General features: G+C 37.4%; 2 protein-coding genes across 18 annotated transcripts; both read left to right on the top strand.

The window, feature by feature from the left end:
- The first annotated feature begins 1,617 nt into the window (after positions 1-1,617).
- Positions 1,618-7,854, top strand: rbm12bb (RNA binding motif protein 12Bb). Its single transcript, XM_081388130.1, has 2 exons — positions 1,618-1,872; positions 4,364-7,854. The coding sequence occupies exon 2, from the start codon at positions 4,386-4,388 to the stop codon at positions 6,279-6,281; it is 1,896 nt and encodes a 631-aa protein (XP_081244256.1). The 5' UTR covers positions 1,618-1,872; positions 4,364-4,385; the 3' UTR covers positions 6,282-7,854.
- Positions 7,855-9,015: 1,161 nt separating this feature from the next.
- Positions 9,016-15,547, top strand: gra (granulito). Of its 17 annotated transcripts, none has more exons than XR_014031744.1 (11): positions 9,049-9,141; positions 9,365-9,407; positions 9,572-9,690; positions 10,038-10,151; positions 11,242-11,312; positions 11,449-11,477; positions 11,617-11,728; positions 14,043-14,152; positions 14,287-14,354; positions 14,483-14,607; positions 14,687-15,540. XR_014031744.1 is itself a non-coding variant. In XM_081387917.1 (10 exons), exons 4-10 carry the CDS (start codon positions 10,096-10,098, stop codon positions 14,490-14,492), a joined length of 456 nt encoding a protein of 151 aa, XP_081244043.1. In that variant the 5' UTR covers positions 9,049-9,141; positions 9,365-9,407; positions 9,572-9,690; positions 10,038-10,095; the 3' UTR covers positions 14,493-15,547. The 17 variants fall into 17 exon arrangements, 10 of the variants coding, with proteins under 10 accessions (XP_081244038.1, XP_081244043.1, XP_081244036.1 ...); XR_014031745.1 differs by having other exon boundaries at positions 9,563-9,690; XR_014031743.1 differs by lacking the exon at positions 9,572-9,690.
- The last annotated feature ends 271 nt before the right edge of the window (positions 15,548-15,818 follow it).

Here is a 15,818-nt window from a genome sequence, read left to right as displayed (position 1 = left end):
GCCAAATTGTCTCCCTAATATTTGATATTATTGATGCTTCTCTGCTGCACTCCATTGCTGTTTGTTTTTAAGATGACAAAAATATTTTTAAAAGTTATATTTTAGGCTTGTCTGCCTCAGCATTCTAACAGCATTCCTCGATGTCAAAATGATTGAGATGGCCAGTCAAATCATGAGGTAAGGTGGCTCCCCACGTGGGGCAAGAACACTAAGAGTACGTTTACATCACAACGATGTACAAAAAAATGGAAAGGTTTTTCCTTTGCGTTTTTTGTGTAGGCCTGCAGACGACATTGTCAAAACAATCCCTGACCCTGTTCTCCATGAAAATAACTAAAAACGCTGTATTATGCTGCCAGGCCAGTACCTGGAGATGTCACTTTGTAAAGAAACTATAGGCTTATAGACCGAATACGCATTCGGATGCGCATGACGTCACCGTTTTCACAAATTCTTTTTTTTAAAACTTGCACTTTGAAACCTGCTTTTCATGTTTCAAGTTTGCATTTTCAGGCCCCCAAAATGCCAATATCGTGTAAATGAACGGTCAAAATGCATAAAAAGTTTTCCGTTTTTAAGCTGAAAACGGTGTCGTGTAAAGGGCCTTCTAAGACAAACTTTTGCAGAATCAATATAAAATGTAATTAATATAAAATACTGAATCAACTATTGTATTTAAAATTGTGGTTTGACATTTAATTGAACAATTGACCAAAACAGACAAAGTCAAATCCCAGCTGTAAAAGAGATTCATCTGAAATTTACATTTATTCTATGACTTAATTACAGCCCATATTTAGATGGAATCTAAATAGACGGCACCACCACTAGCCCATCTTACCGCAAAGGTCTACTTTTTCCTTTTAACTTCAAAATAAAAATATATATATATATATGTTTACTCCATAAATCTAAAACAATGTGCACACGAATCCCTCATTAACAAACATGCACACAAAAAAAACTTGATATTCAACATAATATGTCACAGGTCACCACTATCCCCCATGTTCAAGACATGGTTATGGCAGCAGGAACCCACAGAATCTGTGTAAACATATGTCCCTAAAAAGAGAATTTCCATTGTCATCAAAGCATATTTTTATGCGTAATATTAATATAGTCAATAGTGGATAATATAATATAAGCTAGTCAAAATTTCTAGGTTGTGTAGCTGTCAGAAATTAAAAAAAGAAAAGAAAGTTAAATAATCGTGGGCTATGTAAGCATAGAATTTGGCATAATGTGTCATTATTTATTTTTAAAAAGTCAAGGTCATTTTTTTTTTAATATCACATTTCAACCTTTTTTTGAAATGTCATGTTTTGTCCAGGTGTATGGAGATGTTAAAAAAAATGTTTCAAAGACAGTTTGAACTTATCTGTAAATATGAAGTTGTATACACTGGTATTCAAGATGAAATAGGCCTAATTTTACTTGATGGTTGTTACACCACATTAGCCTACACTTTATAGCCATTAAATATACATTTTATAAATATAACGTTCAATAAATAATATATTTGTAGTGTGCAATTTTGTATACAGCTTTTGAGTGGTATCATTTATTAATTGGAAATGGGTCGTTGAAGATATTGGAGATTTTCTAGAATGATCAGACTGGCGTCTATTGTGTCTCGTCTATGTTTCTCGGTTGAGTTTTTGTGTTCAGCGCCTCCGGGTTTCCGTAGTTTTACAGATGGCGTTGGAGGAGATGCGGATGCTCTAGTTTCTTTCGGTTCGTCCTTGCGTCAGATATCACAAACAACGAAATTGTTGTTTAGTCACGGTTGGAATCGGATATACGACACCGCAGATCGGCATTAGTTTCGCATTCCTTTATATTTGGAAAGGATTGATATCTTTGTTTTGTGTAAGTTTGATTAATATTGTGCGCTTCACATTCTGGGCCTCTCACGTTTAGCATTGCCCGATACTACGGAAGACAGCTGCTGCACTCTTTGTTTACACCAATGTTTTCTTGTTATGACGGAATTGACGTTGCTCTTTATGTCATATGGTTGTTGCCGAGTGTTCGTCATTGTGTATAAACGTATATTGTGCTTATTAAAACAGTTGGGTGGGTTGGTTGGTTCGTTCGGCTGTATTCGACGACGCTCGTGAATGCTAGCTGTTTGATTCGGCGCAGTTTTGATTCTGAAAGCACAGGGCTCGCGGTTCAACACAAATAGAAAGCACGAGGGATACTACAGAGGTCTACTTGTCGAAAATAAGTTTGTAATTGCGGCCAGTGTTATAAAATCGTTTGAATTTAAAGAGGGGATTTTATGCACCACGGATTTTTTTTTTTTTTTTTTTTTTGCCGGATGAGAAAACGGAAGCCATGGACAGACACTGGTTTTTGTGTGTGTGTGTGAAAATGCGCCCTCAGTCTTGGATTGGTTACATAAAGAAGTGCAGCGAAATGGGAAACTTGGTTGTGAATTGGAGTTGTAAAATACCTTTCTTTTATCTGAAGAGTATTGCAACTGAAAATAGGACTTGTTTACTGTTCCTAGTGGATGGGCTCTGTGACATCGGGAATTGACAGTCTTAAATTGACTTTTTTTCTAATAGAGAAGTTTGTAGAAAATATTTTTTCCTGGATACTTAAGATGTAAATGTGGAGTGAGCTGTATGTGTGTTTTATTGGCAATAAAATGGCAAGTTTGCTGGAGGGTATTGCATTTCTTAATCTCATAGTTCGCATTTAAAACAGTAGTTCTCACTCTTTTCTACCCCAAGGGCCCCCATTACGCAAAACAGTGTAGGCTGACATTTCTTTAAATTCTTCTGCTGTAATGCCTTAAATCTAGGGATGCACCGAAAAGAAAATTGTGACGCAAGTTCTGGATGCACATGAATGCTTTTAAAAAAATATTTAGCCTATTTATTATTTTAAATTAGCTTTTTTTGGGATAATTTTATTAATATAATACTTTTTAATAAAATTCAACAATTTTAATGATACTGAATAAAAAAAAATGCAAGCCAATAAAATAATCACACTTTTATTTAAAAAATGTTAGTCTAAAATTGGACTGAAAATATATTTATTTAATATCAATATATTATTCTTTATCCAGTTCTATGCAACATAATCATATTTATCATATATATTTTTTTTTTTACCAATTATCCAAATAATGTATATTCATACAAAGCAATTGTTATCAGAGCACGTGAGCAGAGCATAGCGGGAAGTGGATCAGTGAACGAGAGGGTGGCGTCATTTTACCAGCTTTCCCCAGAATGGCTATACCACATGTTAAAGCACAGTAGGGCTACTGCAAATAGAAATTTTATGTTGGCGCGTTATTTGAGCGGACTTTGCTTTTCTGACGAGCATGCATATAGCGGAATATTGAGAAGAGCGTCACACTGCGCAGTGATAACGGCTAGAGCGAGAGTGAAACCCGGGCTTTGAACACTGAAGGGCGGTGCGGCATATTTTTTGGCCATTTTTCTCTTTCGGCCAAAAACCGGAAAAGCCATTTTTGGCCGATAATTTTCCGCGGCCGAAATTTCGGTGCATCCCTACTTGAGTCAAACTTTTTTTTTTAGCTCGTGGTCCTTTGCCGATCTTGTTCCCCTCTTTCCTCCCTCATTCTTATGGCATGAATGGCTCAAAATAATCTATGTCCTCTTTGCTGCTTGAGAACCACTGATTTAAAAGCATTTATAATTCACAGTTTGCACACAAGTGAAGTGGAATTGTGTGTGCGATGTATTGGGCTGTTGTTTTGTTATTTGGTTTGATGGCTGTGCAGTTTGTAAGTGGCTGTTGAGCTTCATGTAAAGTGCGTTGTTATTTTTAAATACTTCATGAGTTGATGAAATCAATTGCTGTTGATCGGTTTCTGTTGGAAATTGTGGATATATAAAACAGTAGCTAACAGAATTTAAAAGGACAAAGTATTTTACAGTTAAGCATCTGAAATATGTGTATGTATGGATGCTAGCAGTGATATTTGTAATTTCTTGTTACTTGTATACACTTTTTATGATGTTTCTCTCTTGATAGTGCGGTCAGCTGATAAGCTGTATTTGTGAATGGAGTTCATATTACTTGCACATTTGCATGCGGAAGCTGAAAGAACGATGTTAAAGGTTGGAAAACTAGTCTTTCCTGTTAACCCGAGGCACGTTATCTTGTTTTTCTGGATCAGAAGCACGTTATTACTTGCTGCAAACTGGCTGTTGTTGTTAGCTATATTTAATGGCTGTGAGAGGTTTGTTTCTCCTAATTTTGTGGTTTAACCTCGGTTTGAAAATGATAGCTGGGATTTCTTTTGAATATTGTTATATGGAGGCAATGGTTGTGTCAGCGATAACGCTATTATATGTACCCCTTTTGTCTGCAGGTGCTGTTGTGTGTGCTCCATCATGGCTGTGGTCATCCGATTACAGGGACTCAGAATCACGGCTGGTTCTGAGGACATTCGCAATTTCTTCACTGGGCTCAGAATCCCTGATGGTGGGGTTCATATAATTGGTGGGGAGCTTGAGGAAGCTTTTATAATATTTGCATCTGATGAAGATGCGAGACGAGCGATGGCGCGCTCAGGGGGCTGCATTAAGGGCTCTCCTGTCAACTTGCTCCTGAGTAGCAAGTCAGAAATGCAGAGTGTTCTCGAGGAAAGCACTAGAAGGTCTGAGTTAAAAGGCAGGGGAATGTACAAGGAGGGTGTCAAAAGACCTTCTGCGGAACGAGGTCCTCTGCCATTCAATAAAGACATAAGAGTAGACGTACGAAGGCCGGATCATCAAGACACGAGGAACAGGCCCTCTCCATCTTCATTCAGTGAGATACGACACCAGAGAGAAGCAGAAGTGCCAGAGAGAGCGGATCTTTACTTAAAATTGACAGGGATGCCATTCTCTGCAACAAAGGACGACGTCCATAAATTTTTCAGTGGGATAAAGATTGAAGATGTTCTGTTTTTGAGAAACCCCCGAGGAACGTTTAATGGACAAAGTATTGTGCGCTTGGCTTCCAAAGAGGATGTAATCGAAGGTCTGAAAAGGGATCGACTATACATGGGGGCGCGGTATATACAACTATCAAGATGCTCCGAGGAGCAGTGGCTGGCAGCAGGAGGTGTCCCTAGACAGGACATTCGGAAAAGACCGTCCTTAGAGCGAACCAGATCTCGATCTCCCGTTTCCTTCAGGTCTAGATCACGCTCGCCCCCTCACGAAGAATACTGCGTCATGTTTGAGAACTTGCCTCATGCGGTTGAAAAGAGGGATTTGAGGATGTTTCTTCATCCGGTTACTTTGAAGGATGACCAGATTATTATCTTTGCCCAAAAAAAGGACGATAAGACCAAATCGGCTGTTGTGGTGTTTAGAAATCTCACAGATTATTGTGCTGGCTTGGCTCATAATAAGGAATTGTTGCTGCATAAGGTAGTGTATGTGTCACCCATCTCCAAGGAGAAAATGGTCACCTTGTTGGAATCGTCCATTGACGAGAGAGATGAAGTGAAAGGGTCGAGACGATCAGCTGAAGTGCCCCAGCCTCAACGAAACACTCCTGACTCTCAGTTGAGGTGTGTCTACGTACGCAATCTCCCGTTTGATGTTCGCAAGGTGGAGATCATGGACTTCTTTCATGGATTTCCACTTTCAGAGGATAGGGTTGTCTTATTGCATGACGAAAGAGGTGCTGGGCTCGGTGAGGCGTTGGTGATCTTCCAGTCTGAGAAGGAAGCCATGACGGCACAGTCCCTAAACGGACAGAGGTTTCTTGGATCCGAGGTCATGCTTAAGTGCATAACGATGGCCCAGATGCAGAATTTTGGTGTGAATGAGCAATTGACGGTTAGCCCACAAGAAAGGAATGAAATTTTGAATGATGGTCCTCGTTTTTCGAACACCCAGATGCCTCGAAATGATTGTGAGATGCAGCCTAATTTGCGCCAGGATTATGGAGGCCATGATCGCTTTGAGCCTAATTTTGGCCGCAATAATGCATTTGGGCCCGGACTGGATGGTAATGGAAGTCAACGTTATGGAACACCTGACCAACAACTTGATGGTCCGACCGGTGTTAAATTGCTCAATCTACCCTCTCAGATAAGGATCGATGAGATTTATGATTTCTTCTATGGATACAGATTGATTCCAGGATCTGCTTCATTGCAGTATGACAGAAATGGAGCTCCCAGGCGTGCTGCAACTGTAGTGTTCGAATCCTACAGGGAGGCGCTCACTGCTCTTCAAGAATTGAATGGAAGACCAATTGGCACCAGGAAGATACAGATTGTGTTTGATTAGATATGCTTTTGGGCTACAGTTTTGATGAAACTTGTGCTTTTGTTTCTTTCTCTTTTAAGTTGTATGTGCATTTTCAGTGATTTGCCGACATGTTTTCTTTTTCTTTTCTTTTTTAAAATATTGCTTTAATTTAGATTCATACCTTATCTTGACTATTCGGAAATGATGCATTTGTATGCATGTCAGTGACAGTATCTAGACTCAGTATTATTTGTGCTGTTAAATAAAGAGTAATGACTTTTGAAAGAATAAAGAGTAATGAAAGTAATGACTTTTGTAATCTAATGAAATTTCACTGTACAGATGTCAGTAATGTGTGGTTTGCAGATAAAAGCAGATTTAAAAGAATCTTCTTAACATTGTGAGATTGTGAATTTCCTCCTACAACCATAAAAACTGTAATTTCATGTTCATTAAAGACATCAGCTTGTTCTTCTGATTTCTTTCTAAGTGTGTGTTTTTTTTTTCTTTTCTTGCGGTGGTCCATAGTGGGTTTATTATTCACAGTTGTTATGGGTTCATTTGCAATCCAGTAATAATAATAATATGCATTTTCATTAAGTCTGACTCTGAATACTTATAATTGTAAAATTGCTTGATTACCAACAATCTATAGTCTAGAAAGGGTGGTCAACCCAGGAGCTGGTGGGCTACCTTTCTGCAGACTTCAGTTTTAACCCCGCTCCAACTCACTTGACTTTTATTAACAAGAAGTAATCCTGAACACAGACTGCATTTGAAAAAGCTCGCTCTCTTAGTATGTTCCTATTAGGGGTAATCAAGTTATTTTTAGAGTAAGTTATTTTTAATGTGTAGTATGAATGTAACCCTAACTGTCATATGACCTATCACCATCAGTTGCGTCCCTTCCCTGCCATTCACAAATCCTCTCCAGTGGCTTCATGAGGTGAAGTGTCCATCGTATGTGCATTTCAGAATCTCGCCAGAAGTACTAGGTCAACCAAGTAGGTCAACTTTTTGCCAACTCTTGTAAGAGTCCTGTGAATTCAGACATACGACTCGTCATATAGGCCTACTGTTTTTGCCTACCATGTAGTTTGGAAGCATGTCATTTCGGATGCAGCACTTGATTAGCCAGTTCAGGATGATAGCCTTCAAGGAGAAGGGTTGGCTACCCCTGATCTATCCATATTTTTTTAACACAAGCACGGACATGGCCATCTTTACCTTGAAATGTACAAGGCTTCCGGTGCCAGCTGCTTCCAGTTATTTTAGCTGTACAAAATAAGTCCATTATGCTGCAGTGCTCGATACAGCAAACTGGTATTTACAATCATATTTGAACTAATCTTAATCATATAAACACTGCAGTGCTTCACCGTTTACGGCACTTTGTTATTCTTCTATTTTAGTAGCTAATGAATCAGAAGTCTCAAAGATTCACAGGAAATAGTTTAATTTTGTGTGAAAAACTAAGGTGGATAGGGAAAGATCTGGTGGCAACAGCTAAACCACATAATGTATAATTATATATTTATCATTATTATTATTCCATGTTTCAAAGGTTTTCTCATAACATTTGTTGATGTGATGAAGTAAATTTAAGGAACATTTTTAGAAAAAAGAAAAAGGAATTTAAATTAAAGCTGCAAGCAGCGATGAAAAGGGCCCTCGCACCCGTGCCACCGCCACCCGGCACCTTTAGGAAAACAGAGCACGGTGGGCAGTATGTAGATATAGGAGAGCTATGTCAAAGTCATTTGTATTTGCCACACTTCCTGCCATCAGCAGGTGGCGCTATTACTATAACTGAATATTGGCATGTCGATGTCTTCAGGACAGGACTCTTATCAAACGTGAAGTTTGGGGCAGATCGGACATCGTATGCCTGAGTTACAACAGCTTCCTCTTTCATGGTGAAACATCAGAATTTGTCAGGCCGCCACGAACACACCCTTCAGCGAAAACTCAAGATTTTCACAATTTACCACCGCTAAGGCCTTAAGATTAGACTGACCATGTATGATGCTGAACTGGTTAAATCTCTATTAGGAGTTAATCACAGTGTAAAACGTGTAATTTCCTGTTGTCTTCAGGCCAAGACTTTAATAAAACATGTGAAGTTTGGGGCAGATCGGACATTGTATGTCCGAGTTACAACAAATTCCTGTTTCATAGCGAAACATTACATTTCTGACGCGTGTGCAAAGTTTCATGAGTGGGCAAAATGTAAATATAGGAATATATTTATTAAGAATATCTTTATATTTATTAATTATTATAGGAATATCCTTATTCTTTTAGAAAAAGGGACTATTTGCATTTGAGTTGCATGGATTTTTTATTAACACTAATGTTCTGATTTAAAAAATGTGTTTTAATGCCATACTGATCACACATTATTTCACATTATTACTGTGACTAATAATGTGAAATAATTAAAAATGCACATAACTAGGTTTCTGTAGGCGTATCATGCAGCATTAAGCATCACAACATCAATTGTCTATTTGAAGCAACTGAATCAGTATTTAATGAATTATATGTATATGCCTATTTATATGTAGATTGTATAACTTATGCTTATTCCATTTAGTTTTTTCAGAGCATGCTGTTCACAAATGGTGAAACTGTTTATCAGCATTTAGGCTTTTTTCATTTTGCCTTACAAACTGTAGCTCATTGTCATGGGGCAATTTTTCCAGGTAATTCAAACCGCAGTTGACAGCAATTTTAACAGCAAACAGTCAAATACAACCCACAACGGCTTTTCATACTCATATAATCTACTGAAAAAGAAGAGGCCACTAGAGGGAACTGCAGCACAACGGATCCTGTAAAAAAAAAAACATTGCTATGGTAGAAGTGGGCCTTATCCTTAAAAAAGGAAAGTAAGAAGGTAATGCAAATCCTGTAAATGGTTAGTAATAATTTTGAAGTAAGAGTTTGGGACACCATGTGTGAAAAGGGTGCAAAAATCATGTAATACACTAAAGACAATGGCCATATTGTCACATGTAGGGTGCAACCAAAAAGGCATAAATTGTAGGAGTTAAACTCAAGATTTTAAGCAAAGAATGTGCTAGTTGGCCTATGTGCATCATTGTGATTTATATTGTCAGGTATTGACAGAAGAGTTGCAGGAAACAAGTGCACAAGCAACAGGTTGGTATTGAGGTCATACTATTGGGTCACAATGGCCAGTGCAAAGGTTTTGTGCATAGTCAAGTAAACCTAAAGCAAAGGTCTGGGTGAGAAGTTGGTGCACAGGTGAAAAGGGGGAACAATAAGCTTTTGTTTCTCAAAACTAGTTTGAAAAGTTTGTTCAGCAGGTTGGCAGTCAAAGCCTTGGGCTTCCAACTAAACAAACTGACTTGAACAACAGACCATGGAACCAGTGTTTTTGGCCTCTTACCAGAGTTCACAAGTTCACCAGACCAAGAATCAGGTAGCCTAGCCTATAGTTCAATGAAGAACTTGCCTTATGGACAGTTTACCTGCCTGAATGCTTAGTTAATGCTTATATAAACCTCATGACCAAATCATAACTCAAAACCTTTCCGCGATGATTAATTTATACCTATATCAGTGGGTGTACTAGATACATTTTATGAATAATTGCATATCATATTTTTTTTTTCTTTTTTGGGACGACCTTGAATCTTTTTTTTTCTTTCTTTTTTTGTTGTTGCAAAACTTGCTGACAATCAAATATGTGGATAAGCACAGTAATTATTATTATTATTATTATTATTATTATTATTATTTTCTGTATGTGATGTTGGGTGAGTTCAGAGTGATAATGAACGCACAGATGGAGTCACGAGCTCAGGCGGAATGAATTTGTTTGGAAATGACAGAGATAGACAGCGCGGTGACTGAGACTGGACGCTACAGTGAGAACAACATGTAAGTTGCCAATATTATATTTACTCGTTTATTTTAGACTGATTGTGTTGTGACATTCTTTAACATTTTTGTCTATCGTAAAGATGTTATGTGGAGAGAGAAAAACGTGATTATCAAGGGAAAAGTTCGCAGTCATGGTGGCTAGCAGCTAGCAGCACCGTTGATGCCGATCGAGTCAGATGATAAAGTTCAAGCCACCTTTATTTTTTAATATTTTACACGTATGTCGGTTTTATTTAACGATGGTATGCGCCGTTTTAGTTTTTACAGTTCTGCAGGACTCTTCGATGGTTTTCAAAAAGTATTTTTTTTTATGAATTATGCGTCGTGTGAAATATTACTGAATTAAAGCTGAATAAAATATTAAAGGAGTGGGTTTGCGTTTGGTAGCTTATCTACCAATATGTAGACTAATCTATCATCATAACTTTTCCAGGGGGGTTTGTATTTGCATTACTAAAAATGCAGCAACAGATCTGAATGCACCACCTTGCACTAGATTGGTAACCATCTGCCTCAGTTGTAATGCACTGGACAGGTTATTTGTCTGAGTGTGAATCAGGATAATACCCAGTTAAACGTGATAACAAGCCCAGAAAACAGCTATTGGTGATCTACAAATAACCAATATTTGCTTAAACTAAAATATGCCCTTTATGGGCATCTTGAAAATTGCATTTAAATAGGCTAGCCTAAAAAATAAATGATTGTAATCCAAATAGCATGTTTACCGATATAATTTACTTCACAAGGGCATGAAAAGGATATTCTGAAATAAGCCTATTTATAAGCCTCAGACTTGATCCTTAAAAGTAGGGGGAGGGGTCTCTGTGGGAAGAAATCTGACATTTGAGTACCTGAGTAAACATTCTGAACTTTAATACTATAATGTTATGGCTTTTAGACCGAATAATTTTTAAAGAAAAATGTGTGGCTGATTCTAGTTGATCTCGTCCATCCATGTGGAGTCGGAAGTTGCCCAGAATTTACTTGTCAATGGAAATTGGTGAAAATGCAAATGAAAACGCATGCATTTATTACTTCATGAATGTTTGTCACACATTAATATGCTGAAATGTTTGTCCTTAAGCAGAAGAATGGACAAGAGGATTGTAAAAAATCTGGAACCAGCAAGACCACTGCGCCGTCAAGGTTCAAAATGTGAATGTTCTCTCTAAGTTTGATTCTTAAAAATGCAAAACACTGTGTCACTGTTTCATTTTATGCTAATTTTGATTTCTTATGTATTTTTTTTTCTGTGTGTGTTTGTATGCTTCTTTGGATATCTCACTTATAGTGCCTCAAAGCTGTGCTGAGATTATGCCAGTAAGTTCAGTTTTATTGTCCTAAGATAATATTGTCAAGTTTTGGATTTTAATTGTAGCTGCTGGCCTCTTCTTTTTTGTATCTAATTTCTCTGAAAGAGTGTATTTTTCTGTCAGGTAACTGTTTTTACTGTTGACAGGACAACATTATTAAAGTGGAGCATTTCTATGAAATCCTGCATCTTCAAAGTCCTCAACCAAAGAAGAAAGGCATGTGTCCACCTCAACGTGAACGCACTCTTCAAAATAAAGGTGCTCTATTTGTTTTTTATGGTCCAATGGAAAAAAACTCTGTAGAGCCTTTCAATTGCACAGAAAGTTCTTTATAGCAGAAAAAGGTTCTTTAGATCATTTAAAACAGGGGTCACCAAACTTTTTTCTCTGGGGGCCACATTATCGTTCCTGACTGTGATGGGGGGCCGGGGCCGGGTCAGCTATATAACATAGAATTGTATGACCCAGACCAAAATGACCACCAGCAGGCCTCATTGTGTAGTAGAGATTACTAGCCTGGCACAGCCATCCCCACTACTATATTCACACTACTATATCAACACTTGATTCCTGGCACATATTTGTTTATCTTTACTAGTGGTTTGCAAAAGTTGTAATCGAGTCTTCACACTTTGTTTTATTTAAAGTTATTCTTCACAAATATTCGTTGGTCCACTGTTCTTTGAAAACTCTGCACTCTCTTTTAGGGGTGGAACGGTACACAGAAGTCACGGTTCGGTTCATACCTCGGTTCAGACATCACGGTTGGGTACAGTGAAGGGAAAAGCAAAACAAAAATGCAGAAGGCTTGTGCATGTCTCAGGCTGGACCACCAAAAGAAAAATAAATGTCTTAAGCCTTGTATTTTTTTTAAAATAAGTTTTATTAATAAAGTAAAGGGATAGAACCAGTTTATTTGTAGTGCACTGACAATAGTTTTATATAATTAGTTCATTAATTCAATTAATAAAAATACCTTGATATGTTTGGTAATTGTACCTGAATTAATTGAAAATTAATCTGCTACATTTCAGATTAATATATTTGTTTTCCTTAAAAATGTAATTAACAGTAACTTAAACACTTTGCAGTTTGAATGATGTCCTGCATAAACTAAAGGACGGAGTATGTTTTTATGTTTCCACTGTTCGATCGCGGCCGCGCCACACACACACACACACACACACACACACACAATAAATATAAGTAAACACTTTACGACTTTTCGATCGCGCCCACACCTCTCTTTCAACATATTCCAGCATTGCAATCTTCACACCGCAGCTTCAGAGCTAAGGCGGAGCTACAGATTAGGTGTCCCTAAGAATCCGCGTATCTAACAGTAGTTCCGCATTACATTAATTAAATTGCACGCTAGTTTTATTTATTTTTATACCGTGTATTCTCCGTGTAAATGTATGCACCAAACTGTGACGGCCGTACCATGACGTACCGTCCATGACGACTTTTGGGGATTGCCTCATAGGGCCGGTTCAAGTAGTGTTGGGCAGAGGGGCTGGGGGGCCAGTCAAAGGGGGGTGGCGGGCCTGAGTCGGCCCGCGGGCCTTAGTTTGGTGACCCCTGATTTAAAATATACTTCACACTATTTTAAAAACCATTTTATGAAAGCTTATTTGGGGAACCCAAAATGGTTCTTATATGGCATCACTAGGGGCTTTTGCACTGGATAGTTAAAGGACCTTTCCACCATAGCAGGGCAGAGAACTAAATATTCTTTTTCCTTGTTGGCCATTTTCCTTGTTGCATTTGCACCGCCAGTTGAAAATCTGCAATGATGTAAACCGGCCGACAGCGACGTCATTTAAGTGCGGTATTCTACAACTAGTGTAAAGGTTGAGGAGTACCTGGACTTTGGCTTCAGTCCATCTGTCACTGTTTTCCATGTTCTTGGAGTTAGTTTGTGAAGTAAGTATATGTATAGTAAACTGTGTGTTTACACGTCTTTTTAAAAATGGCAGATGCCAGTGTTTTGTATGGCATGCGTTGGCCAATCAGCATACACTTGCGTCACTGGAAATTCCTATTTTGCCTGGATGAACCCTACTCTGAAGTAGGATCTAATTGAGTTCAATGGGTGGAGCTTAGGTCTAGCTCCCCTTCGCTAGACGTCCAGCGAAGAGGAGCGAATGTAATTTGGGTCTAATGAGTGGCGCTAGAATATCCAACCACACCTTAACCCTATTCACAACTCTATCCCTCCACTACATTAGACGTCCAGAGAGGTGGAGCTGGATGTCATTTGACTCTGCAACGAGTACCACTTGAAAGGCGTTCCTATTATATTGTTCCCAGTTCCTGCGGGGTGAACAAACCAAAAAACTGGTACTTCTGCCAATAGTTATAAGAACCATGAAACCATTCCTCTGGTGCAAAAGCCTTTTGGAGCCTTTATTTTTAAGAGTGTTTAAACTTTATAGAAGTATTAGGGAGATGACTATATCTGGAATTAGAAGTAAAACAGTGGGATGATAATATAGAGTACATGTAAAATATTTTTCATTTTACTAAAGTAGCCCTTATAATACTTTTTAAAATATTTTTTTTACTGTAGCCGAAAGAATTTGCTACACTCGGGACTTCCTCATTAAGATGGCAAGTTGTCCAATGGCTAAGAAGAAACCTGAGTTTTTACCAGAACATCCAATCGTTTTGGAGAATGGAGTGAGTTATCCACAGATTTGATTTGATTTAGATTTTTTTGAAACACTTATTTGTCAGAAGATGGTTTTATAGGTGTGTGTGATAATGAAAATGCATAGCACGACTTCCGATTATCATCTTTTCACCCAATCTAGAGAACCAATGCCGTGCCCAGATACTTCTTCACCAACTACAATAACAACAACAGCAACGACGAGGACATGTAAGTGCATTCATCAAACTAATATCACAACCAATTCAAGAGTTGAAATTAGTATTTTGTGTGTTGCATATTAACGGTTTCACTTAGGGGATGATTAACAGTTTATCTATTTACATTTCTTTGCACAGGGCTGCCTAATGTGGAATTTCTTAGTCTTTTTATACAATGGTCTAAAACTGCAGTGCATGGGGGCCAAAGTGGAAAGTGTTAAAAAAATAAAAAGTTAATTTATTAACTTTCATTGTTATAAAAGGTAAAAACAACCTTGTTTTTGTAAAGAAAAGAAAAAAATACTGTCCTTGAATTCTTGAACACATTTGTATTCTGTGTAGGTGTTGCAATGCTTGTTCCTGACCAGTCCACAGTACAGTGTTAAATGATACTAACAGGACTGATGCCTTGATCCTTGCAAAAGATTCCACATCCTTATTTGTATTAAACTCACTCTTTGTCCTTTCTTGACCATAGTCTTTCATTTTACCTTATCTGACGGTGGTGGTGTCAAACTCAGGCTTTTGATCCTTGCCTAATATAGGTTGTGTTACTAGTCTAGTTTCATGATCTGCTGTGTGAAAATTTAATTATTGTGGATATTTGGACTTGAAGTGTTTAAGATTGAAGTGGAGTGCACTTTAAATTATAGTTTGACTTCTAGCAAGGTCATATGTCAGATTGGGAATTTGTTCACTTTGCTTAATTGTATTAACACTGAACATTATGGCAAGCAAAACAGAACTGCCACTATTTTTTGACAATTATTGAGCCTGTGGATGGGTAATAATAAGCTTTTTTTTTAAAGGTACAGTAAGTTATTTTTTTCTTTGCAAGCATGACACTCGAAAATAGATCTCTTTTGTTCACATATGCCTATGTTTGAAATGTAGGCCTATTTAATTCACTGCTGTAAAGTGGATTAGAGCACAGAATAAGTGTTTGTTACAGTACTGTAGCCCTTTCAGTATTATCATTGTCTTATTAGGGGTTGTTAAAAATGGTAAAATAATCAACCACTCTGGATCTTATGCAAGGATTTTCCCCCCTTGAATTGCACATCTGGGCAGAGGCAATATTTTTTTTTTTTTGTATCTCACTGTAATCTGTTAACGCATTGTCTTAACTTGAAATTGGATTTGAGATTGGATTTATTTCCGCTAAATTCATTACATTCAATAAAAGAACATGTTTTAGTTGCTGTTCTGCTTTATTGTTTTATTGAATTTCTTGCATTTTATATATATAGTGTGTGTGTATATATATATATATATATATATATATATATATATATATATATATATATATATATATATATATATATATATATATATATATATATATATATATATATATATATTACTATTTTTAATGTTTTTGAAAGAAGTCTCTTATGCTCATCAAGCCTGCATTTATTTGATCAAAAATACAGAATTTTTTTTTAATATTGCCAAATATTATTACAATTTAAAA

Source organism: Scardinius erythrophthalmus, assembly GCF_964197995.2.
Source record: "Scardinius erythrophthalmus genome assembly, chromosome: 16".
In the NCBI taxonomy this organism is placed as follows: domain Eukaryota; kingdom Metazoa; phylum Chordata; class Actinopteri; order Cypriniformes; family Leuciscidae; genus Scardinius; species Scardinius erythrophthalmus.
Note: the sequence above shows the minus strand (reverse complement) of the source record. Positions and strands in the feature narration are given on the sequence as shown.